Source organism: Myxocyprinus asiaticus, chromosome 2, assembly GCF_019703515.2.
Source record: "Myxocyprinus asiaticus isolate MX2 ecotype Aquarium Trade chromosome 2, UBuf_Myxa_2, whole genome shotgun sequence".
Taxonomy (NCBI): Eukaryota; Metazoa; Chordata; class Actinopteri; order Cypriniformes; family Catostomidae; genus Myxocyprinus; species Myxocyprinus asiaticus.
In genome coordinates this window covers 57,045,641-57,072,120 of record NC_059345.1, presented here as the reverse complement: position 1 = coordinate 57,072,120, position 26,480 = coordinate 57,045,641, and the positions used below count along the sequence as shown (strand labels likewise).

The window sequence follows — 26,480 nt, the reverse complement described above, 5'->3', positions numbered from 1 at the left end:
GAAGCTGGATTCAGCCTCGTCTTTCCCTGCAACTGTCTCATGAGCACGCAGGAAAAAGCACTTGTGTCTCATTCAGTTGAACGCCGGGCATCTCAGGGAACATCACAAAGCAGCTCTCTTGAGAGCGTGAAGATGAACCACTTCTCAAGTGCTACAGATGCTTGCGCCAAACTCCCGCGAAAATATAAACGAGGTATAAACGTACTAATTTTGTGAACGCAAAGCGCCCCAGTTTCACTTAACGGCCATGTAATGGCAAATGTCTGTGGTCATTGTGGGTTTATTCACGCAGTCTTAATAACACGCAGTGAGACAGAGGAGATGCCCTGCTCTATTTCTGTGGAGATGATAAAATGCAAGAAACAGAATCTCAAAGTCTTCCTTCACGAGAAATAAGGGCTTGTGAGTTAATGAGAAAATAATGTGTGAAAGTGAAGAATTTAAGGCAGAAATATTTTACTATTGCATAATATAATATAATATAATGTAATATAATATAATATAATAGCTATACAAGTTGGCTTGGTTACAAAAGAAGCAAAAGAAAATATAGAAATATTATTAAATATTATTAAAATATTATTTTAATTATTTTACATGTTATACTTTTATATTTGACTGTCATTCATATGTTTTTGAAGCCTGAAAAGGAAATCATATACCTTTATTTTATTATATGACCCAAGCTAAATTTGTATAAATGACTTTGTGTGCATAAAGCACACATAGTGAGTTTGTATAGTAATTAATCGTCATATTCGTGAAACACCTAAAATAGACAATTAATCATCATAGCCCTAAAACAGGTAATTAATCGTCATAATTGCAATTATTTGTTTGACAATTAATTGTCAGCCAAATTTCATAATCGTGACCCCTAATTTTCATTACTAGGTTCCTACCTTGTGAACTGTTTTGTTAAAAATGTGTACGAAATTTCGAACAGTGACAACAGCTTGTATCATTATTAAAAATGCGATTTCATGACAACATATAAATTGATAGAATGTGAAATTTGTACATTTTTAAAAAGCTAAAATGGGATTAAAATCATAAAGCAAAATACAATATACTATATTGCGTGAATATATATGAAGAGGCCCCCTCTCTCAGTTTGCTTAATATATTTTTTAGTTACATTATGCTTACATGTCGTCAAAAGTCTGCCGAGTAAAAACAATACAAAAATGTACTAGCCAATGACGATTCTTTCTCCAACATGATCGCAGAGGGTTGAACGAGAACTCTGTTAAAGGAGCTTTAACAGAACAACGATATTTCAGTATTTCACCCCCCCCCACACACTCACTCAGTGACTTCCCCTTTGGCCACTGCATTGCTAGACCGGATCAGTCCATTTACTGCAGAAGCAGGGGTTCTCGGGTCTTTATGCATTATATGGTCCAGTCGTAGAGGCCAGAGAGACGCTGAATTCACCAGTACTTGGTATTCATACTGGATCAATCATAGTGCCCGAGGGGCAGCCAGGATTACTGCCAGCCTGTTGCCATTTTCAAATGGAAAATACAATTATTCAATTTCAGTCTCTTCCTCTCTGTATCTCACTTTGTCTTGCTATTAAAACATCTACAGTAGCTGTTTGTAAGCGAGAATCAGAGCACCTGCTAAACTTACTAAGACATTTTATGTTTACTCTGAATTTAGCAATTTTCCATTTCAGACTGTAATTATTTCTGCTTGTACTGTAACTATATTGCATCTTAATGGTGCACTTTTTTTAGCATACATTTTTTAGATTGCAATTGTTGAAATACCCTATTTGCAGCCATATTTTCACCCATCATTCGTTTTTTTTCGTAACAGAAAGTGTCTAATAATATAATAGGGGGGTATAACGGTATATAGGATGGGCAAGGAGGAGGCGGGAACCGGACGAACCATCAAAGTAATATTAAATGAAAACTTAAACAAAAAGACGCAAACATAAACACACACACGGCAGCTGCGTGTGGCTCTCTCTCCCGAACTGCCGCATCCGGCTCGTCTTTATCCCTCTCCTCGGCTGATTAGCCCCACCCTCCTCCTCGTCACAGGGGGTTACAAAGAAAAAGTGAGTAGCATTCCGGTGATTCTCACGCAACCTATCAAGAAAATGTCTTTGTCATATTTCAATGCAAAAAAATTAAATATGAAATTATTAATTATTAATATAATTAAGGCTTTATTTTTTTGCATTGTGACATTATTTTCAGGACACTTTACCCCCATTTCTTATTGCTGTAACAGATCTGGACGTTTTACTTTTAGTTGGGCTGCACATCGTGACTACTGATTTTTAATAGTCGACTTAGTCGAGCCCATTAGTCTATTTGAATTCGACTAGTCGTGATGTCATTCTACCCAGTGTTCTTGAAGGAGCGAACAACAAACAGGTCAGATGTCCAAGCACACAAAGTTGTGGTGATCATGCTCAAAATCAATTACTAGCACTACTGAGTGCCTTTTTAAATGATTATGCATAGCACTGGTATTTCTTTTATATTTAAAGGCCACTTTGCATATTTTGGAGGTTACTGTAGCATCTGTGTCATCTTTATCAGAGTTAATTTGAGCCACTATGCTCTTTCGGTGAAGAGCCATCGGCCTCCACACCCACTGGTGAGTTGCCGGAACACAGGATGGCAGGGGAAGAGTCATTTATATTCATGAGTAAAGCGATAACTGATTGGATGATTCAGTAATATTCATCAGAACTGATTAGTCAGGGAAACAATTACCCAACCCATAAACCTAACCCTAACAAATCAGGTAGAGCTTTCCTAATTAATATGAATGAGTCTCCCCTTGCCATCCTATGTTTTGGAAATCCGCCACCCGCTGTATTTCCTAAAGACGCGTTTTATGAATCACATGGAAAGCAACTAGTCGACTTCAGGCTAACAGTGTGGACTACATTGGTCTATGCAATCCCTAACTTTTACTATTCCCATTGGTTTCAATGATTATTCTTATTACAGTAAGACAGTCAATGTTTTACGATATTACAGAAAAAAATATGCTGTTGTACAAAGATTTTATTTTTATAAAAACCAGCGAGAATGAAAGGCAGTACCAACAGAGTACTATTATGATGTATAAATACATCACAATTTAAATAATACGTCATTTTGGAATAAAATAGGATCTGGACATTTTCTCAAGGTTGGTCATGTGATCTCAACATAGCAGCCACTGTTTTACATTTATGCATTAGGCAGACACTTTTATCCAAAGCTATTTACAGTGCATTCAATGTACACATTTGATCAGTTTGTGCATTCCCTGGGAGTTGAACTCATGATCTTAGTGTTGCAAGTGCCATGCTCTACCAGTTGAGCTAGAGTAACCCCTCTAAGAGGGGGGACCTGCTCTATAAAGAAAAAAAAAACAGCTTTTTATAGGCCACTGATATTCCTGGAGTCTTCATCTCATGTGTACAGCATTTTAAATATAATTGTACAATTCATTTCTTTTGGGGTCATTAATAAGCAAAAACTGCTGAGAGCATTTTTAAACACTATTTTGAACAATTTTTCAACCATTCTAATTCTAACTCTCTCTCGTATGCCTCTTTGGTTCACTCCATTTATGAGTGTATTAGACTGTACTCCCTCATTTTTTGGCCTTCTATCTCCAGAATGGACTGTAATCCAGCAGTCTGGTCTTTAATCTCTTTTAATGCCCCAAAGGTTAATCACTTACACCCACTACTGTAAGTACATGTTGAGGGATGCTGGTGGTCTCAATCCCTCTGCCTTTCGCACACACATAGGTAAGATAAGGATTAACCTTGTGTTGAAAAAACAGTGAGGCAAGAACCAGGATTCTTAAAGAATCAATGGAGGATGAGCAGATTATGCTACACAATAGACCCATAACTCTGTTTGCCAAGCATGATATTAAATTACACAGGAGGAGGACATTTATTTAAACAGTATTGCATGTAAAAGAGTCCTGACTGGAGTTCATTGTGATAGAAAAGACTGAACCATATAAAAGGAAGGGATAAGAAATAGAGGGTGACGATAAAGTTTGTGTACTCTAAACAATGGATTGTGTGTCCATGTATCTGTGTGTGTGTGTGTGTACAGACCAGTTCACACCCAGAGCAGTCTGCATCTCTTTTTATGACAAGATTAATGACAATGAGATCATAGCTGGCTCTAAAGGAGTGTGTTTGCATGTTTGTGTGTGTCATATGGAGGGTGTGCATGATTTAAGTGTAGGATTTCTCATTTATTGAGTTTCTCTTGCAAGGAATTGAAGGGATGACTTCATGTGTTTATGTTTTAGTTGAGAACTCAAGACTAGTGGTCGACTGACAGGGTTTTTTTAATGACTGATGTCAATATTTACAGAGCAGGGTGGCCGATATAACATTAATATATACTGTATAGCCTGGTGTTTCTTCAACTTCGGGCACTTTTAGCACTACTGGCTTCTAAAAGTCTTGGTAAAATTTTTAACACTCTCACAAGATTTTTCTTTTTATTTATTTTTTATGATTATTATTTGTTTACAGTGTCAATGTAGATGCATCACAAGAGATTTATGTCACTTTTGTTACTTTCATGTAACAAAGCCTAAGTTGCCCTAAGTTGAAAAGAAACCAGGGCTAGTTGTCAAATGTTTTACTTCAGTGATTATTTCTCAGAGTAGGTTTAATTTTGAAAGTTAATTTCTAAATACCCACATACATTTAAGTCTACAAAAAAACACTTGTTTACATTTCCACTTATAGTGCCCAGGAAAAAGATACAGTTCACTGAACACACATTGACCATATGTGACAACATGCCCCAATGGTGGTCTCAAATTGACCAAAAACTGGCAAATGAATCAACATTGGTCTATCTGTACTGAATACAACTCAAGACACCAAAGCAACAGCAGCTCTCATATAGGGACAAAGGGCAAGCTGTAAAATGAACTAGAAATGCCATTACTGTACACTCAAATAAATGATTTTTGGAGGCTGTTCACTTTATTTAAACAATTAATTTTGATTTAACACCATCGAATCAGGTTTCTTGGTCAAACACGATTACATCATGTTAAACTGACTTGAATAGGTGACTCTTTGGCTTAATTCGATATGTTCATTTTGAAAGAGCTCGTTTCGATCAAGCTCGGCAACTGGCAGCAGTAAACAAGCATTATAACATTGAGGAATTTTTGTTTAGTGGAGCCTGTAATTCTTTAGATTAAATTAAGTTTTTTTTTGTTTGTTTGTTTTTTAAGGTTACCATTGTGTAATTTAACTGATAGACTTATATGCTATTTGTTTTTCTCCCCATTCTAAAGAATACTGAGACCTTAAAGGACTTGTTTGGACTAGCTTCCCACCCTAGTTTCAATAAGGTGGATGTATTTTGTTGTTCGCATGGTACACGTTTCTGAGGTAAGTAGCAAATATATATATGTGTGTGTGTGTGTGTGTGGTTACTGTAAAATAGCCATATTTCCATCCCAGATGTGTATGACTTTCATCTGCAGATCACAAACAAATATTTATAAGAGAATTTCAGCTCTGTAGGTCCGTACAATGGGTGTCAGAACTTTGAAGCTCCAAAAAGCAGTTAAAAACAGCATAAAAGTAATCCATAAGACTCCAGTTGTTAAATCCATGTCTCCTGAAGTGATATAATTAGTGTGGGTGAGAAACAGATCAATATTTAAGTCCTTTATTACTATAAATCTCCACTTTCACTTTCACATCTGAAAGTGAAAGTGAAAGTGAAAAGTGAAGATTTGTAACAAAAAAGGACTTAAATATTGATCTGTTGATCTGTTTATTGTATCTGAAGATATGGATTTAACCACTAGATTCTTATGGATTACTTTTATTCTGCCTTTTTGTGCTTTTTGGAGCTTCAAAGTTCTGGTATATTTTGAGATATTTTTCTAAAATCTTCATTTGTGTTCTGCAGAAGAAAGTAAGTCATAAATATCTGGGATGGCATGAGGGTGAGTAAATTATGAGAGAATTTTCATTTTTGGTGGAAATATCCTTTTAAAGAAGATGATTTATAAAAAACAAAAAAACAAAACAAAAAACAAAAGCTTTTGTCTTCCATGAAAGCAATAAAGTCATACAGGTCTGGAACAAGTGAGTAAATAATGACATAATTTTTGTGTAGGTGTGTATTTTGAAACAGATTTTAATAAATTGTTCTTTAATTTTGCCACTTTGTCTATTTCTGCATTACAGGGCTGAAGATTCAGAAGAGCCAAATGTTTCCCTGTTAACAGCGGTCAGAGAACTCACAGATGCTGCAATTCACTACAATCTGGTCAGAAATTTCATTTTCTTGAAAGTAAAGTCATCACCCACCTGCCCAGGCTTTTCAGATTTCTTTTTACGTTTGGACAGATTTCTGCATTGAATCTGAGTTACCCAAAAGAGTTTTAAAGACAGGTGACTTTATAAGGTTTTAACGTTGAAGGATGTGCAACACTAATGCAGCTGTAGACAATTTATCCTGTCGCTGTCAAATGTGGGGGTTTTTTCAGTGTTGTGCCTCATGTTTTGTCAATAATTGTACCTTGTCTTTTTTATATTAAATATGTTTACTAGGGGGCCTGGTTAGCTTAACGAGTACTGACACTGACTACCACCCCTGGAGTTGTGAGTTCTAATCCAGGGTGTGCTGAGTGACTCCAGCCAGGTCTCCTAAACAACCAAATTGGCCCGCTATAATGTGTGGTTCTCGCTCTCAGTGGGGTGCGTGGTGAGTTATGCGTGGATGCCGTGGAGAATAGCGTGGGCCTCCACACGTGCTACGTCTCCACGGTAACCCACTCAACAAGCCACATGATAAGATGCACGGATTGATGGTCTCAGATGCGGAAGCAACTGAGATTCATCCTCCACCACCCGGATTGAGGCGAGTCACTACACCACCACGAGGACTTAGAGCGCATTGGGAATTGGGCATTCCAAAATGGGGAGAAAAAGGAAGAAAGAAAAGGAAAAAAATTGTTTACTACATGCAGTTTGCTTTTCTTTTTTTATGTTTAAGTTGCAAATAAAAAAAAACAATAAAAAACAAGGCAGTTGCAAAACATTTTTAAGTAATACTACTAGCACATTTCAAGTCACCTAAAATTATATAGTTTAATTATTAAGTTAACATGGCTTAAAAAAATGTTAATATAAATATTCATGATTTCAAAAACATATATTTTTAAGCTGTGTAAATATATTAAGTTAGCAGAACTTTACATTTTGAGTTGTGGTTAATTAAAATTAACATTAGTAATTGCATATTTTGATTGGACCAAAATCATTTCTTTTAATTTATAGTTTCTGAGAAAAACAAGTTATGCATACTTGAGACTTAAGTTTTGATACTTGTAAAAGTAAAGGCAATTAGTTGCCTCAAATTTAAGTTAGTAGAACTTATATGGGTTTACAGTGTTTTTAAACCCTCTAATAACTGGCCCCATTTATGTCCATTGTAAGTGCTTCACTTATAGAAAAGGAAGGACGAGTCAAAATAGTTTTGTGGTAATCAACACTGACAATTGCTTTTGATTTGACCTTAACTTGTATTGAACCTGTATTCCCTTATGCTTTGAATGTGGTATGTACAACAGGTTCAGAACTTTTTTCCAATAAATGGATTAGTTTCATACCGTGTGCTGCCTCTGTAGTCTCGTTTGACAGTCACTGAATGAGAAAATATAACTGGCATTATACCTAGTTCCAGTAACTTGACCTAACTGACTTCATTTAACGTGATATAAACATGTAGGCTAAACAAGACAAGAAGGCTTAAATGTAGGAGAACATCACTGATTCATGTTAAACGAACACCACTTATTCAAGTTAAACGAACACCATTCATTCAAGTTAAATGAACACCACTAATTCAAGTTAAATGAACACCATTCATCCAAGTTAAATGAACACCATTCATTCAAGTTAAACAAACACCATTCATTCACGTTAAACGAACACCATTCATTCAAGTTAAACAAACACCATTCATTCAAGTTAAACGAACACCATTCATTCAAGTTAAATGAACACCATTCATTCAAGTTAAACAAACACCATTCATCAAATTAAACGAACATCATTTATTCATGTTAAACGAACACCATTCATTCATGTTAAATGAACACCATTCAAATTAAACGAACACCATTCATTCATGTTAAACGAACACCATTCATGTTAAATGAACACCATTCATCCAAGTTAAACGAACACCATTCATTCAAGTTAAACGAACACCATTCATTCAAGTTAGTTTTACATGGTCCATTTTATTGGGTTTAAATTGATTCCGTTTTGTTGAGAGAACTTGTTTCAGTCACGTGGAAACACTGTCCATGACTGAATCATGTTCAGCCAAAATGCTATTTCTTTGAGTGTATGTGTGTATGTTTATTTACTCAGTAGCAGTCATTTTTACACATTAGCTGCATTCCTGTTTGCGCTTTATCACTGATATCACCAAGCCAAAGAATAACTTCCACTATAAACAATGGTGCACACACACACACACACACACACACAATCATACCATGGCACTGTTTGGAGTTTGAATTAATCTGTACCACGCACACAGGCTTTTATCCAGTAAAACTGTGGTAATCATGTTGTGAAGACACCGTTCAAAAATATTTGCTCACAAGGCTTAAAAAAAGTATTATGTTTGTTCAGTTCCACATCCATTAGTTATTAATGATTATCTAAATGGAGTGCCTGAGATCCTGTTTAGATCCTGCTCTCCTCCTGCGCTTCTTTCTCTTTTAATTTGCCTCTCTTTTTCTTTCATTCTTTCTCTTTGAGATCCCTCGAGGGTAGATCACTTTGCATCAGTGTGTGTCTCTCTGTCGCTGTGGAGCATGAATAGAGGCAGACTCTTTCAGTGTAACACACACACACACACACACGCACAAATAAAAAGTAGAAAAGCAGGGAATAAATTTATCAGCACAGCAGTGCATTGACTTTTTCCAGTTAGTGTCCTTGACCAAAACAATGCCACACATCTGACAGCACAAACATAGTTTAGATAAATGCATTAACCACAGAGCAACATCTGAAATCTCCTTCTATTACTCTATTTCTTCTGTGTGAGTCTCTCTCCTTCTATCATGTCTCAGTATGAGTATGACTTCATTTGTGTCTAGCATTTCACCTTCAAACGCCATTGCCGTAGTTTGTGTGTGTCATTAAGGCAGGATGTGATGAATGAACCCTTAAGCACATTTACACATTTTGTTTATAGCACACACACACTCACTTTAAACAACAAAAAATATCTGCATGTCACACAGGTACATCTGTTTTTTTCAACATTAACAGTAAAAGCGAAATCACTTCTGACACATACCTTAAAGTCTTGACTACAGTAAAGCTTTTGAACATTTCCAGTGTTGTTGCCCAGGAAAAGGTACAATTAATTTAACACATGTTGACATTTTGTGACAACATGCCCCAATAGCAGGGCATGCGATCACACTATATGGGCTAAGTTGTCATAATGGGAATCTGCAATTAAATTACCTGTTATAGTTTTATTACAGTATTAAACTACAGCAGGTGTTTGACCCTAAATACAAAACACCAGAGAAAACAAGCACAAGCATTTAAACCCTTATGGCAACATCACCATGTGACAACTAGCCCCAGTCTTCCCCATTTGTAACTTGTTCACTTATGTAAAAAAAAGTGTAGGCTTTTCTACACACTGTTGCTCGTTCTCAAACATGTTGGTCAGATGTAAACAAACTATACATTATTTTTTCAAGCAAACATGCTGCACCATATTTCAGACTGGCTATATTTATAACACACAAACAAACAAGCAAAGAAACAAATCTCAGCTGACTGTCACCAGGCATGGTTGCCTGGTACCTCTGAACATGGAGCTCTGACGTCTTACATTGAGAACCCTCAAGACTAATGAGAGAGTGAGAGAGAATGATGTAAAACACACAGCTGCCTGTGTTCAATGTCACAAGCCAATGAAACGGTATAAAACAAACACAACTGTCTGCACTCAATCTTTTCAGCAATTCAAGCCCTACAGTATGGCTTATGTCAGACACATTCCAAGTCGCTGAACATCTTTGTGATCTATGCACTATTTATACATTTCTGCTTAACTGTACAGAGTCTAGACCAGGTGTTTTCAAACTGGGGTCCGTGGACCCCCAGGGGGCCGAAAGGGGGGTGCAGAAAATTGTCAGCTTCGGAGAGTGTATACGGAGATCGGATCAAAATCAGGTGTCTTTCAAACTGTTCTGAGACCTGTTTCCATAAGAGCTCCACACATTCAACAGCATTAAGATTAGACAGCAAGTAAGCTGAATAAACGTCGTATGCAGCACGGTGTTAGGCTATGTTCACACCGCAGTTGAATCTAGCCCAGATCTGATTTTTTGCTCTAATCTGATTTTTTTGATAGGTTGTTCACATGACATTTTAAACGTAGCCCATATCAGACACTGGTCTGAATAGCCGACACTCTTAAACTGACCCACATGCATATAACACTTCGTGAGCATGCGTATAACAAACTCCGGCATGTTCACAGTATGAATAATGAATTAAATTCTAATTAAAAATTTAATTATCCATTTTTAACGCAGATAGGACACATGCCTATCTGATAATATGTCCGCGAGTGAAAGACCGTTGATAGATAAATTATTTTTATGTAGTCATTTGCCTTCGTACGGTGGAATTTAAATAATCATCAAAGTTCAAGTGTGATATTACCTATGAGCGAAACAAACCATAAAATGGAAAGACAGCAGGAACAATGGCATTACATATATGTAAGGTAAGAAGAGTTATCTTTATTTATTTAATATATCCATTGACTGGCTTGCATTCGTCTTTTGATACAGTTTGAGAAATATAGAAACTGTGTTTTCTGAGTGAGTGAAAAGCAAAGAGTGTTGTTATATAAATCTACATCTGTATCTTTTCATATGCATATTTAACGTGCAAGCCAAATGAATCACTGAACCCAACTGCTGAAGCCTATACTTTTATTTTCTTTCCTTAAAAAGACACTGAATGCATTAACTAGACAGATATGACTCGCACTTAAAAGTTTATAAATATAACAGGCGTATATATGCTGGAAATCGAGCGTATAAATGATGAATGTAAAAGTCACATTAAATCTGACCTGGTTGTTCACACCAAAGACACGCTGGAAAAAATCAGATAGGTTTCCAATTTAATTCCTCATATGAAAGTGGCCCAGATTGGATTTGAAAATGTCAGATTCAAAGCGCTTTTGGCTGTTCATACGATCAACCAACTAACAGATCTGTGTCACATGTCAGATTTGGGCCACATTCAGCTGCGGTGTGAACGTAATATTACAGCAGTTCTACTCCATCACTCATTATGTACTATACAGAAGTTCAGAACAGCTGTGCTCTGAGTTCGGTTTGGTTCGTACGCGCCGTTAACGTGCGCTGACCGCGTTAAAAAGCGCCCCAGATTTACTTAAATCGCAAATGTAATTTTAAGTGCGCTTGGCCATTACAAGTGCTTAAAAACTCTAAAATAAACCCATGGCACCGGGGTTTTGTGGACCGAGATTGGAGTATTTCAATGTATGGATGGAGCACCAGAGCCTGTCTACAGAAACAACACACACACTTCCTTTTTTGGTATTTGTTTTTTGGTCAAAATAAAGGCTTGAGACCGGATAGCATTTCCACCTGTTAAATTATTACAGAAATATATTACTATTGTTTATTGCAATAATAATAATTATAATAATAAATTATTTTTTAAAGAGAACTCTACAGAGTAACTCTCACATTGGAAGTAAAACATGGGCAAAACATAACTTAATTTTGGTCAAATAATTTACTAGTTTGTAGTTTTAACACCTTGTTCAAAATGAGAGCCGCTGTTTATTGTAATTTGTATTTTTTTATTTTAGAATTTATATCAGAGCAGTGGCAAGAGTATTTTTTTTTTCAAGTCCTGCAGCCATGTATAAAAAATTAAAAAAAAGAATTCTCAAAGGGCATAAAATTTGTGATTAATAATCCTGATTAAAATTTTGAACAAAATATTCATGATTATCATTTTAACCATTATCGTGCAGCCTAACATTATACGTTATTCAAGGATCCGATTACAGTCTGGGGGGTCCCTTGCAAGAGGATCATCATATTTTGGGGCCCTTGGCATCAAAAAGTTTGAAAACCCCTCGTCTATACCACAAATGCTTATACATACCCACTGTATATTTGTGAAATGATCTGCTATATATTTATTGTGACCTCGGTCTCTGTGTGCATAAGATATGTTATGGTTACAGTCCATTAGCATAATGTTTATTGAATGAATGTTCTTTTGTGTCAGCTAAATTTATAGCATGGCGATGGGGTCACGGACACAGGGAGGGCTCACTGACTTGAATAATGACTATAAAAGACAACACTAGCCTTGTACACAAACTCTAATTCAAAGACTATGCTAAACAAATTGTCTAGCCCTTTGGTTCCATTGTAAGTAAAAAGAAACTAGTTGAATTAGGTAAACCCAACAAAATATACATGTCAATATAACTCAAATAAATCTCTTTTATTCCTTTATGTACTAACTAGTGAAAGTGAATGTTAGCATGCTAATTTCATGCTGGTTGGAAGCACTGCAGAGTGTAGTTTAGTAACTATGCTACAGTATGGTTAGCACAAAATCTGCTCAAAGAATTTGTCATTATAGCTCAAGCTCCACTCTTCACCGTAATGGTAACCCCCAAAATTCAAACATAACAGACACTCTTCTTAATCTCAACATAACAAAACATTAAACACTAACAAGTATCCCCATTTATATTCATCTTGCACAAAAGCACATAAAATAACACTTCATTTTAACATTTACTCTCCCTGTCAAATCCCGTGCAAAGCATGCTGGGAACTGGAAATCCCCTACTTAGTTTCGTCAATGCTTCAGTACATTACCACCACAAAAAATTATTCATGTAGTCTCAACTCAAATGGATTAAGTAAACTTCCATTTTACAAATTTAAATGGATAGAACGCAATAAAATCAAATTGTGACAAAATGTTCTAGAATTGTGTTGCTTTAACTCATATTTAGGGGTGGGCAATATGACCAAAATCTTATATCACGATATGAGTAATTTTATATCACGATAAAAATATATATCACAATAAAGTAATTTTTTTTCTGGAAAACCATTAAAAATCAGTTAACATAATAAATAATATTGTAATCCCTATTTTGGGAAAATCTAGTCTAATGAAATAAATACTTTTTACATGAAAACTACTTCCTCTTATATAATTTTCTCCTTATTTAGAACTTGACAAACAGTCAAAGTTAAAAATAAAATAAACACTCTTAAATCAACCTTAGCATAATACTCAATTTCACATTATGCCACATTTCAGTCTGATATGTTGCTGACCAATATTATTATAAACATTTCTTACGAAACTCAAGATCTTTTCAAAGCAAATCAACAAAGAAAATATTACATAATTTTAGATACAAAATACACAACGAAAATAACACGTCTTACAGAAAATACATTTCAAATATATTTATAAACACTTCTTGCAAAAAATCCGTAATTAATGCGGAGCGCATCTTTTGGCTTTCATAATATTCTTTAGCGTGCTTCACTTTGAGGTGGTAAAACAGATGGTTTGTATTACCAAAAGTGATTATCGTCGTGCGACACAGTTTGCAGATTAATTTTCTAATCTGTGTTGGCTTTTGTGTACCTACACAACAGATGTCGCACCTGTTTAAACAACAAGCTCCCCTTCATTTTCTTAACTTTTCTATTGATTATATCAGCAATATTTCATCAAATGATGGAGAAGTACAGATGTGTGGTGTAGTCAAGCGCACCTCAGCATGTTAAAGAGATGATTCGGGTGTCTGGATCACAGTGATGCTGTCCTGGTAGAGTGTGTCAGATCACGGTGAACTGCTGCATCCTCCGCTATAGAGCGCTCGAGTTTGTGGACACGTTTGCGGCGTTGCCTGATCTGCATAATTCTTTTAGTGAATCCGGCGTTAAACCAGCATGCGCAAATTTTACCGGCCGTAACTCATTACCCGCACAAGCCTGGTTTCAGTCTCACGTGACGCATGCCCACAGATATATACGCTGGTGCTGCGCACATGGATATTTAGGCGACATATCGCGATCACTTGACACTTTATATCGTCACCACTATATATATGTGATATCACCTAGCCCTACTCATATTAAGTAAATTGAACAAGCAGAAAAAAAAAAAGAAAAATTAATCTCTTTACATGCTTTCAGCTTTTTTCCAAGCTTCTTTTTAGCTAAAAAAGAAAAAGCCACTGTTTAGCTTAATAATCACACAAAATGTATTTTATTGCATGCAATTCTGCAGCATATGAGCAACGGAAATTAAATGTTAATGCAGACAAAACAATTCAACACGATATAAACCCAAAATTGGGACCCAGTTCTCCATTTGTCTGAACTAATATTGAATTTTAAAGGTCTTGGTTTAAAGGAGGTCAGCTAAGATTAGCGGGTCAACTAGAGTTAAACCTCCAAACCACCGGTTTGTTTTTACAACAAAAGATCTAACTGAACATGTTTATGAAGGAACACCTACAGGGTGTTTGCAAAGCTGCTTATATATCCTCTTTAGTCTTAAATATCCTGTTAGTCAGATATTTTATGGAACCTGGTAGCATTCACACTCTTAGGGTGTGTTCCCACTTGTAGTTCGGTTCTCTTGGTTTGGACCAAAAAAGAAAATGATACATTTAGTCCTGGTTCGCTTAGCATTCACACTGCCATTTTTAACACCGAACCTAACGATACAACACAAAAGGCATCAGGAAAAAGTCACAACCTGAGTGGACAGCTTTTATGACGTATAATTTGCGACGGAACTTTCCGAACATTCAAAACAATGCTGGCTGCTGGGCTAAATTTGCTTGTTATTTTTATATATGTAAATATGGTGGTATTTTTACCAGCTGAGAACAAACAAAGAGCTAATAAAATGTGTAATGGAGTCAAAACAGTGCTAGGAATTCCTCCGTTGCACACACAAACCGACACCGACACCTGTACCGAACTGTAATGGGCAACATAGATCCTATGATGAGAAGAACCAGGTATGCTTAAGGGTCAGTCTTAGGCAAATTACTTCCTGTTTTTGGTCCGTTCAGACGTCTTTGGTCCATGTTGCTTTCAGAGCTCGTTTGGAAGCGGACCAAGACCCACTATTCAGGCGGTCTCGGTCCACTTGTTTGGTGCGCACCAAGGTTCAGATGGCAGCGTTCACACTTGTTCAAATGATCCGCACTAACAGAGCAATCGCACCAGAGTTCATTTTAATCATACCAAACCTGCCAAGTGTGAACACACCCTTACAAGTCAACATGTAAAAACAGTGTTAAGTCTGTTAATTGATTTTTACTGGTTTCAGAGATGCAATTATGTTTGTGTGTACGTGTTTGGTGTGTTCTGCATTGTCCTGATATTGTGACACTAAAAGAACTACACTAGAAGAGAAGACATCAAACATCTGACAACTTCCTGCTGTAAAACAACAGACTGAATTTATTTCCTGTCTTCGAAAGGTAGGAAGAGATGGATGTGTGTCTGGGATGAGTGAGTGTATATTCAGAGTTGTTTATAGCATTACCTGGACCTAGAGTGAACTAACGGTTTCAACATTTTGGTAAAACCCAACATACGCATTTAAAATTCTTCAAGGGTCATTTCCAATGTGTTTTATCATGTATGTTATCTCCTCTCAATAAATCAATCTTATTGGTATGTCCTAAAATAAGAGATATTTTGCCAGTGTTTCTAAATTAATTTACAGTTTTTGCTGTTATGCAAATCTAAAACTCATTTAATGACGATCCAGTGAGCAGAGAGCCTCTGACCAATAGAGCATCAGAGCAAGAAACACTGAACCAATGGAGTGTCCAGTTAGTTTTACGCATCAAAAGACAAGCAAACACAGGAAGGAGGAAATGTGTAACAGGTGGTTTATGAGTCATTCGAAGCTCAATAGAATACGTCTGAATAGATTTTAAAGGGGAAAAAAAGACCAGACCGTTAAGAGATGTTTTGCATTGTGACATAATTTTTATGACAATTAAGTACATTATCTCTTCAAATTCTCATTACCTTAATGCCTTTTTTACCCATTAATATGTTATTTTTTATTTAAAAGCAGCATAAATTATTGGCAATACAACAAATACTACTATAATGTATAAGTACAACAATTTCACAAATGTATTTGCTATTTCAATAACAGAAGAATGAGATTTTTTGTATTATGGTAATGAGATGTAGGGAAAACAATGTGCTTGATTGTCACAATGCAAAAAACATCTTAATAGGCCTTAAAATATGGTTCATTTGACTAGTTTCGTGCAATTCACTCACCTAAACGAAAGAACTGATCATTTTTAGGCAAAGATAATATGTGTGTGTGTCACACTGAGATGGACCCCTCTAATGCAATCCTATTAGTGGATAATACACAGCGCTGAACCTCACGTGATTACAGTCACTTCTGGTGACACTCTGATCTAACGTTCCTCTCCGTTCCTCTCGTCTGCCTCATCCCTCCATTCTGTTCTCTCTCTCTCTCTCTCTCTCTCTCTCTCTCTCTTCTTTAACTCCATTCGATCTCTCATGATCTCACAAAGCTTTCAGCATGGATACAATTTTCCTCAGTAAAGTAAAAGCATTAGATCAAAGGCTGTATGTGCTTTTAGAGTTTCATCCTTTCTATGTCGCTCTCTCTCCATCATGCCCAACTCAGAACCCCTTTTACGTTATAATAACACAACACTTGAATTACCATAAAGGCCATAATGATTTTCTACCCTGCTGCTTTTGCCAAATCCAGAGGAGCAGCCACACAGAAACACAAGCAAAGCAGAGTAGGGCTTTAAATATTATTTGAAATATTAAATTAAAATTTTAAATATATACATTTATAAAATCGAATATATACAGTATATATATGGCAAGTAACGATACACATATTTCACGATACAATACGATACATGGCCTCACGATATGATACAATACGATATGAGCACCCACAAATGTTTCGCTCAAACTAATTCAAGGATTCAACATAAGTGTCTTTTAAATCATAAATGCCACAGAAGTGTCTGACATTGGCAACAAAAAGCAGAGCTCTAAGTAACTTATAAAACAGCACTGCATGTATTTTGATTGTTGAGAAAAACTAATATGAACTCACAATTTTCATGTTTTTCTTGAGAAAATAAATTTGTCTAGACTCTATTCATTTTTATTTGCATTGCACTTTTCACAATACACATAGTTTCAAAGCAGCTTTATAGAAATTCATGCTTTGTTGTCTGAAAGCCCCCTGTGAACAAGCTGAAGTGACTGTAACAAGGAAAAAAACTCAAACTTCAATGTTATTTAGTGGTGAAAAAACGTAGGGGTTTTTACGATATATGTACATCATCCAATATTATTTAGCCAGTGGCTTGAGCAAAAACCGATCAGCACACGTAATTTGATTTGCCCTCTTCTCCCTCTTTCACTTTGCATGTAAACTTTACCGCCGTTATTACTGGCTTATAACATGTGGACAAGTGTTGTTCTCAAAGCTGTTTACATTTCAAAGTCAAAGCAGAAGTCTCATGTAATCGTGGGTTTCTTATGTTGTCAGTTATTTGAATAAGCTGTTTTTTGATAGTTATGACTTATGAGCGTCTTGCTGTGCATGTCACACTCAGTGTCAGCTGTTAAACTTACTGCTGCTGTTTCTGCCTCACAAATCCACCGATTTGCGCAATGATGTCGGCAAATGATATGACCTACTTATTCATGTGATTATCAGCCAATCGTGTGGCAGCAGTTCAGTGCATATAATCACGCAGATATGGGTCAGGAGCTTCAGTTAATGTTCACATCAACCATCAGAATTAGGAAAAAATGTGATCTCAGTGATTTCGAACGTGGCATGATTGTTGGTGCTAGATGGGCTGGTTTGAGTATTTCTGTAACTGCTGATCTCCTGGTATTTACAACACTCCCTAGAGTTTACTCAGGATGGTGCCAAAAACAAAAAACATCCAGTGAGCAGCAGGTCTGCGGACGGAAATGTCTTGTTGATGAGAGAGGTCAACAGAGAATGGCCAGACTGGTTCAAGCTGACAGAAAGGCTACAGTAACTCTGTAAAATTGTGGTGAGAAGAAAACCATCTCAGAATGCACAACATGTTAAACCTTGAGACGGATGGGCTACAACAGCAGAAGACCATGTCAGCACTTTATTAGGACCACAGTGTTCCTAATAAAGTGCTAAGTGAGTGTATATAATATTATATATATATATATATATATATATATATATATATATATATATATATATATATATATATCATATCATATCTAAAATAAATATATATTGTCTTGACCATAATCAATATATATCTCCAAATGAATTTGCTCTGAAATGCCTCTGAAAAAAATTCCAATCAGAAGGGTCTATCTGTTCAACCAAACATTTACTTATGTCAAGCAGATTTAAAACGTTTAATGTGAGAAATAAAATACAGTAAGAAATCTAGTAAAAAATAATCACGGCATGTTTTCAGCACTGTTTTTTACTAAAACACTGTAATACATTTCTGAGAGATGATGCAAACTTGCATTGATTCAGAGTTTTGTTTTACAGAATTGATTTGAACTAACCAACTTTAAAGCCAACGTTTTTGCACCTAAAGTTTAAATCAGAGACGCTACAGAACATCTCTGTCATAATCCGCTCATACTTGCAAGTCACGACTGTCTTTAGGAAACTTAATAGCCAAATAAAAAGCGCATTAAAATCTTTGCAACATTTACGATGTTGCTTGATTTTATATCAAAAGCAAAATCATCATGAATATTTCATCAAGATTTAATATATTGCCAAGCCCTAAACCAAAGGGAGAGAAAGGAAGGAGGAAACACACACACACACACACACACACACACACTGCATCCTTTGCATCATGCATTTCCTTGCCCTGCTTGGCTCAAATCCAAATCATTTCAATTTGTGAAAGAATCTCTCCAGAGAGACATACATCAAAATAATTTCTCTGTCTGAGATTTATTCCAGCGCTCTTGAAAGAGATGCATGTAGTTCAACCTTTTAGCTTGATGAGCGAAAGAGAGAGAGAGAGAGAGAGAGAGAGGCAGGGCGGCATCTGTTGCACAGCCTCCCAAAACACATGCAAAAAATCATTCAGCATCTTTTTCTCATTTCCCCTTCTATATTATAGCCACACACACACAGAAGCTACAACTGTGTCTGGGCTTCCCAGCATCCACCTCTCCTCATAAGGACATGAGCACGACAGGGAGTCTTTTTGTGGTTCTCTTTTCAGTCTGATCTGAATTCAATCCTAACATGTTTAAGATCAGGCTCAGGATTGTAGAAGCTGATCCCAAATCTGCGTAAACAAGCAACCTGTAACCAGACCGTCAGGGAAAACCTCTATTTGACAAATTAACCTTCCTCAGTATTTCACAAGTCATCCTGTTTTAATTACCACCTCCAGAGCCCAATTACAGGCCAGCAATAAAGAAAAGGATGAAAGAGAGCAGGGAACTAACAAGGCATGGATTTTACATCCTCCACCTTCCACCCTGTGTACACACACAACAATCAGTGATTTCCATTAGTAAGGCCTTTTTTGATTGAAGCAGGGAGGGTCATACCCATGTTTGTGTGTGCATGCATGCATGTAGAAAGAACTCAGTCTTCCTTTGTTCTCTCAAGGCTGCATCCTGCCATCATGTCCCATCTTTCCCTCAGATCAATATTTTCCAATCACTGCAGAGCTCAGCAGCTCTAGAGTTCTGTCCCTTCCTGCTGACCTGATAGGCCTCATTCATCAGTCATGATGGCTCATCACATATTTATGAGCTGAGTCAGTAATTGGCCAATGAGAGCATGTACACAAATGTATTTCATTGTGAGATATGGCCACTGCGTCACTGAGCTGCTGCAGTTAACAAACAACAAACCAGGAATATAACACCAGAACCACACACACAACTAAACCCAAACACACCCGTATGCACAAAAATTGGGAACACACTCAATATGTACCAGACAGATGTGAGACTGAGGAAAACAGACACTCATTAAAATAAGCACATGAAACATTAAATGAGACACAGAGATCCGTCTCCTACAACCCTGCAGTGTGAGTTTTATTGAGGGTGCAGCAGTCTTTACTCAGCTCTTCTGGCTAGGGTTGCCACTGTAGAGACCATTACACCTCCCCCAGAGGAAACACATGCACAGCGAGTGTGTATGAGTGAGTGTATTTATGAAACTTCACCACAGAAACAGGTCGTTACATCTCAAGGTGTGGCATCTAGAAATTCAAAGGTCTGCTAATATAAACACCCAGTGGCTGTTCTATTATGCCGCCTTGGGCTACTAAGAATAATTTTCTAGAATTTTCAATATTCTTGAACATTTTGAACGTATTCAAGCAAAAAGATGGTGGACCATCAGGTGCAAAGTTGAATAGTGGCCTCAGATTCCAAATGACCTCAAAAGATGGTGGCCACGGTTTTGCCATGTAGTGCGTGTTTCTAGATCAACATCTGGTTGAGCACCTTCTGTTGGTCCTGGACCAACATTCTTGGCAATCTTAACTATAACCAACTCTTAAAATAAAGAGGGAAATGAATGGTTGATAAGAATGTTGTTCAAGCCCCTAGCACCAGCCATAGCCTAATCCTTTCTCTATCCCCATACCTAAAATCTGATTGGTTGATGAAATGATGTTCCAGCACCAACAAGGATGATGCTGATCCAGAAACATGCCCTACTTGGCAAAACTATTGTAAGCTCTTCTGAGCAAATTCACTGATTACGTTTACATGGACACCAGAAAGCAGCTTTTGCGAGAAAGCAGGTTATTGCAAGAAAGTAGCGTTCCCGTTTACATGCACTGAATAAGCGGCATACTCATTACTCCCAAATACATGCGGCTCGATCAGTAAGCAGCTTTATCCACAGCAATGTACTTTTCCCGCAATGCTTGTGTTAATAAAAAAACATGGCATCCGAGGAAGGCTTTGTTATTTTATTCTCTGTTGCTTTGCTTTATTTCCAGATATTCCAGAGTTGTTTTTTGTGTTTGTTTACTTTCTAACGCGACCTGCAGCAGAACTGCGCATCAATAGTGGGGTTTCCCTCTCATGTAAAACTCCAGGATTCCCCCAATGTACAGTATGAGCCCATTTACATGAACATAGGGGACATTCTGTATTTTACATTGGTGTGTATAAATGGGTATGGAGAAATCCAGGTGTGTTAAACCACTTTCTCTTATTCCCTTAAACGGCTAAGAAAATCTGCATTCTTGTTTACATGACATTTCAGAACGCTGCTTTCTGAAAAATCCCTGGAATAAACCGCATTTTTAAGTGCATGTAAACGTGGTCACTGTAAGAGTCCATGAGAACTCAACACATACTGATGAGCCAGTCCACTATATTACTGTCCAATCACCCTCTGCTGGTGACAATTGGCTGGAAAGGTTTGCCAGGGAGCAGAGGGTGTGGGTGGGTTGTGGAAACATCTGTCTTTGCATTTCTGATATATCACGACATTGGATCATCCTGGGACCTCCTCCCTCCTGGTCTCATACAACACAACAGGCTTTCAAAAATGCTTTTGTGCCATAAAAGTTGATCTGATTGATAAGCTTGAGTGCTAATTGATTGGAAATACTACATGACAGAATATGTCACATGGGTGTAGTGTAGGATGTGTCCGTCATTTGCAGTATTCAAGTAAAAGGCATAAAGAAGCAGGGACAGGGGTATGACACTCATTTACACCTATGCATTTAGCAGATGCTTTTATCCAAAGCAACTTACAGTGCATTCAGTATATACATTTGATCAGTCCATGCGGTCCCTGGGAATCGCTATTGCAAGCACCAGTTCTGACATGCTTAATTAGAACGCTTCGTAACTAGAATATTGTAGTATTGAGAATATGATTTAAGCCTGCACACGAATATACACAAACTCATAGACATATTTGGTCTGTCTGAGGCGATATGAAGAAAAGGAGGGGAAATCACAAAGATGTGTCCTTTCTTGCAACTCTGACACATCCCTAAGGACACAATGTTCATTAGTGCCACTAGCATTCCTGTCTGTTCTCGATGGTCACAGCAAACGTGCCTTCATACCATTTCTCCATCATTACGAATCACATGGATTCTGCATTATAGTGTCAGATAGACAGATGGCAAACACAGATTGACATGTCTTACTTGGCTCTCAGTGACAGTTTAGTCTCCCTGTCTGAAAGTCAGTTGGGACAAGACAGTGTGGCTGGGATTTGGGTTACAATGGCTGAAACTGTTGGTCTGGGTTGTTAGGTAGATATTCTGACCATTAATCAGTTCATAAAGTCAATTTGTGGCTGAAATAAACTGAGAAGCAAAAGGACGAGAGAAAGAGAAATACGGTAGTTTAAGTAAAGGTCATATTCTCCTATGAGACTAGATGACCTATTCACAAAAGCAGACTGACCTTTGACATTTGACCTCAGCTGTCTGCCTCACTGGTCTTACCTTACAACGTCTAGAAGGACATTTATCAGACCTTGTGTACGGATTTTATTCGATTTAGCATAAATGAATATAACCTTGAAAGATAATCAAATCAACACTGCACTTTAAAGTGTTTGTAAAATAATAACAGCACTACAGCAAGAGAATTCCCAAGAGAGAATTCCATTCTCAGCCAGCTATGAAACATTAGCATACTCAAAAAATACACAAAATGTTCACAAAAATTGGATCAGAATTTGGCTAAATGTTTTAGCCTATCCAGTACACATAAACTCCACTTCACTTCCCTCCATACAAACTCTTCACAGAGAATTGAATTGTTATACCACAAAATAAATACAGCTACTATCAGTCTGCTTGCGTTAGCTATGACATTTAACACAGCAAATTCCAATGCCTCTTTGTTAGGAATGCTGAAATAAAGCATTTGTGAAGTTTTCTGCTGATGCATGCAAGCCCATACATTGTAGGAGTGAGCTTTTAGAAGAATGAAAAAAGTCATGACCATGTTTAGGAGGTGAAATTTCTGAAATCAGGGCACAAGAAACACTGTATTTTACCTGTTTACTTCATTTTTGCAGTTTTGCATTTCATTTTTTTTTTTTTTCATGTTGTTAACTTCTATTTTTTTGTGAAACTTTCTGTCAATTAAAACACTTGAAACAATCAGCTCATTCCAAAAGACACTGCAATGCATCACAACCAGCCCTAAACATTCAATTGAAGATCCAGATTCTACAAATTGTCCACCATTGTCTTCGGCTTGTTTCCGAAACATAACATTGAAAGGGTTTGAGTCAGTCATGCTTCACAATGTCAAATTAATGTCTGAAATGGTGACCGCCATGTTTCAGTCCTAATCAGTTTCATGTGAGGGGTATTAGAAACACAGCTATTCAAGTGTACCCATTTGAGCCAAGGGTTGTTTTCTCTCTCTCTCTCTCTCTCTCTCTCTCTCTGCAAACTCAGACAGGGAGGTCATTCCAAGAAGAATGAGCTCCAGGGTAGTAGCATAACGCATTTTGATTATGACAGAAATAATGATAAGTATTATGATTATGATAACCATATGTACTGTAGCTGTCTCCACAGTAGCCACACAAACCATAAGGGAATGTAGCGTGGTCTGGTAGTAAGATAAAGGTGGACTAATGTTGTTGTCACTGCAGGTCAGCACTGAACACTTCTCACTGTATAATGCGCTGTATTTTACATAAGGTGTTTGGACAAAATATACCTGACATAAAGCATAAATGCGGTGTTTCTGAGTGTTCAGTGCTTTGTCCAGTGTTTCAACTCGACTGGAGTATCCTTTCAAACAGTGCTCAGGTGAGGTGAGGAGGGGAGATGCATATGGTGCTCTGGTGTTGGAAAAGTGTAACATTTAAAGTAATTTCAGCACCAGTGTGCTTATGGAAAGCGCAAGATACTTCAGTTTACCCCAAACTTTTGTGTGCATTAAAAGGTGAAGGTCTGCGTGTGTAGCTGCTGAGGAGCGAAAGTGAGACTCAGTTTCGGCTGATTAATGGAAAACTGCCTTGACCGACGTTTTACATTTACAAATCCAGAAAAAACAGAAGAAAAAAAAAACAGGTTGGAGAAAAAACACGCGTGACCCGTGCATGAAGTTGACCTTGGGGGTGTCTCTCACGAGAAGAGATGACCAGAACTCTCTATATATTTACACATCTATTTATCCTTTGAATACATAAGAGAGACTAGGAAAAGTATCATACTTAGCAGCATTAACTATGTTAAGAAATGCAAAGTAATCGGCAGCTGTCGCAAAATGAAAGCTTTAAATGATGCGCGCGCACAGGTTGTCCCCTAGTCTCGCGCCAACCGATGTTAGTAGAGTTTCTTTGCTTCGCAAAATGTTAAGGTTCACACACTAAACGTGTCAAACGATACTTATTTTACTTTTAATAACACCTGGTCATCTGAGGTCATTTCAATGAGCGCTCTCCTTGTAACAGCGTTTATCAAACTGAAAAACGTTGAACTCACCTCCATGGTTGTGGATAGTCGCGCTCCAGGACACGGTCGTTGAACACAGCAACACACTTAAAACAAACAGACTTGCAACTGACTTCATGTTCTGACAATCCGCACCGCTCTTCTATAAGGTCGGAGATATTCCTCAATCTCCAGTCTCAGCTCAGGTCATTATACTGAAAACGTTGTAGATTGTCGCTACGCACGGCGGGAGGAGAGTACTATATGTTTGAAATATTATGTTTTATTTTAGTGAATTAATTTAAAGTCGTCATATTCTTGTTGTAGTACGCAATAGAACAGAAAATAAAACCTCCCCGATGCTCTTTTTTTTTTTTTTTTTTTTTTTTTTACTTTTTTTTCTTTTTTCTTGGTAATCCCGCGGCAATATCCAGCAGAATTCAGAAACAAATTCCGCTCGCCTCCGTGAAACCGTTCAACTTTTCCGAAGTTGAATCCAATGTAAGATTCATTAGCTATCAGAAACGTAAAGCAGGAGAGGCGCGTGTAGTCTTGCTTTCAAATCCCACAGTCCGTGCACTGGCTGCTGAACACACATTCATTAGTCCCGTAAAATCAACCGGATACTCCCGTCCGAACGAATAATATCTAAATAGGTCCAACGTGTAATTTCAGATGCATATACAAAACAGTCAAATGTACCAGTATTAGAAAGGAATCCAAAAAAGCACGAATTTGCTTCACAGGCAATCTCTATAGCCAACACAGAGAGGTTACAGTCAAATCCTAGTGCCCATGCCCCGCCCCGTTTACGACGTCACAACAACAGGTAAGTGCCTTGAGGCTTAAGATCTTATGGAACTTACCTTAGTCTATAATAATTAAATCACTCGTTTTCTTTTTCTTTCTTTCTTTTTTCTTTTTTTTTTTTTTTTGTTATACAATTTAACATTAATCTATTTATTCACATTCAGAATATTTGAAAATGTAATAGCCTACTTAAACTTGAAAATATGAAATCTGTCCCAATTAGTAGCTAATAGCTAGGTGGCATGAGGTGCTGTCAAAATTTTTATTTCGTTGTATGATTCATTTTTGTCATCGGTGCGACGGGAGCGTGCATGCCCAATGAGAGGGGCATAAAGGGAGTGCTTTGATAAATCCACTCTTATTCCCGACAAAGGCACCGGGGAGGGCGGATTTGCGCAGGCCATGACCCGCTGTCCATCTGCCTCTCTGTAATCCACGCAAGAACAAGGACAAACCTCTCCGGATTTCACGGGGCAACAGTACAAAGGCCAGCGAATCTAGGAGGCAGCGAGAGGTCAAATGTGACTGAGTAATAACTTATGGACCGAATAGTCTAGATACATTTTTTTGAGAGAACAAAAAAATGTTGAGAAACTTTCAGGTCAATCCTGGATTGCTCCAAAATTAAATTTCGTCTCGATGACTTCCGTTTGAAGGATGCATTCAGCATGAAGGGGCAATGTTACAACATATAATACCCAGTTTGTTTAATTGTAGATAAAATGAAACTGTAGACGCCCTCTTCTGGGCAGGTGTACATCCTGTTTTAAAGTCAGGCAGTGAGAAGTGTATAGGCCTTTACAGTATGTAGCCTACTGTAAAAGAAAAAAATGTATTGTAATTTTAATGAGAAAGAATGTAAAAATGCCCGGACCAGCTGTTGCATCCATGAGTTTGATTTTCCACTGTAATGTGAGCTCATGCATGAGGCTGCGCCAGTGGCGGATTTAGGCATGGGCAGTTGCCCAGGGCGGCATCTGGGATGTGGGGGGGGGGGGGCGGCACGAGGCACGAGGGGGCTGAACTCAACCCTCCCCACTTTGGGGGCGTGTTGAAGCGGGTTTCGCCCAGAAC

At 37.4% G+C, this 26,480-nt stretch overlaps 1 protein-coding gene across 2 annotated transcripts in view; it reads right to left on the bottom strand.

Moving 5' to 3' along the window:
- LOC127412361 (semaphorin-4F-like) overlaps nt 1–26,033 on the bottom strand; it is a 108,527-nt gene extending 82,494 nt beyond the window's left edge. The window contains exon 1 of one of the 2 annotated variants that reach the window (XM_051648657.1): nt 24,648–26,033. In XM_051648657.1, the coding sequence (XP_051504617.1) occupies nt 24,648–24,735 (88 nt within the window). In that variant the 5' untranslated portion in view covers nt 24,736–26,033. The remainder of the gene's footprint in view (nt 1–24,647) is intronic. The other variant, XM_051648666.1, reaches the window with a different exon arrangement.
- Nucleotides 26,034–26,480: the final 447 nt, after the last annotated feature.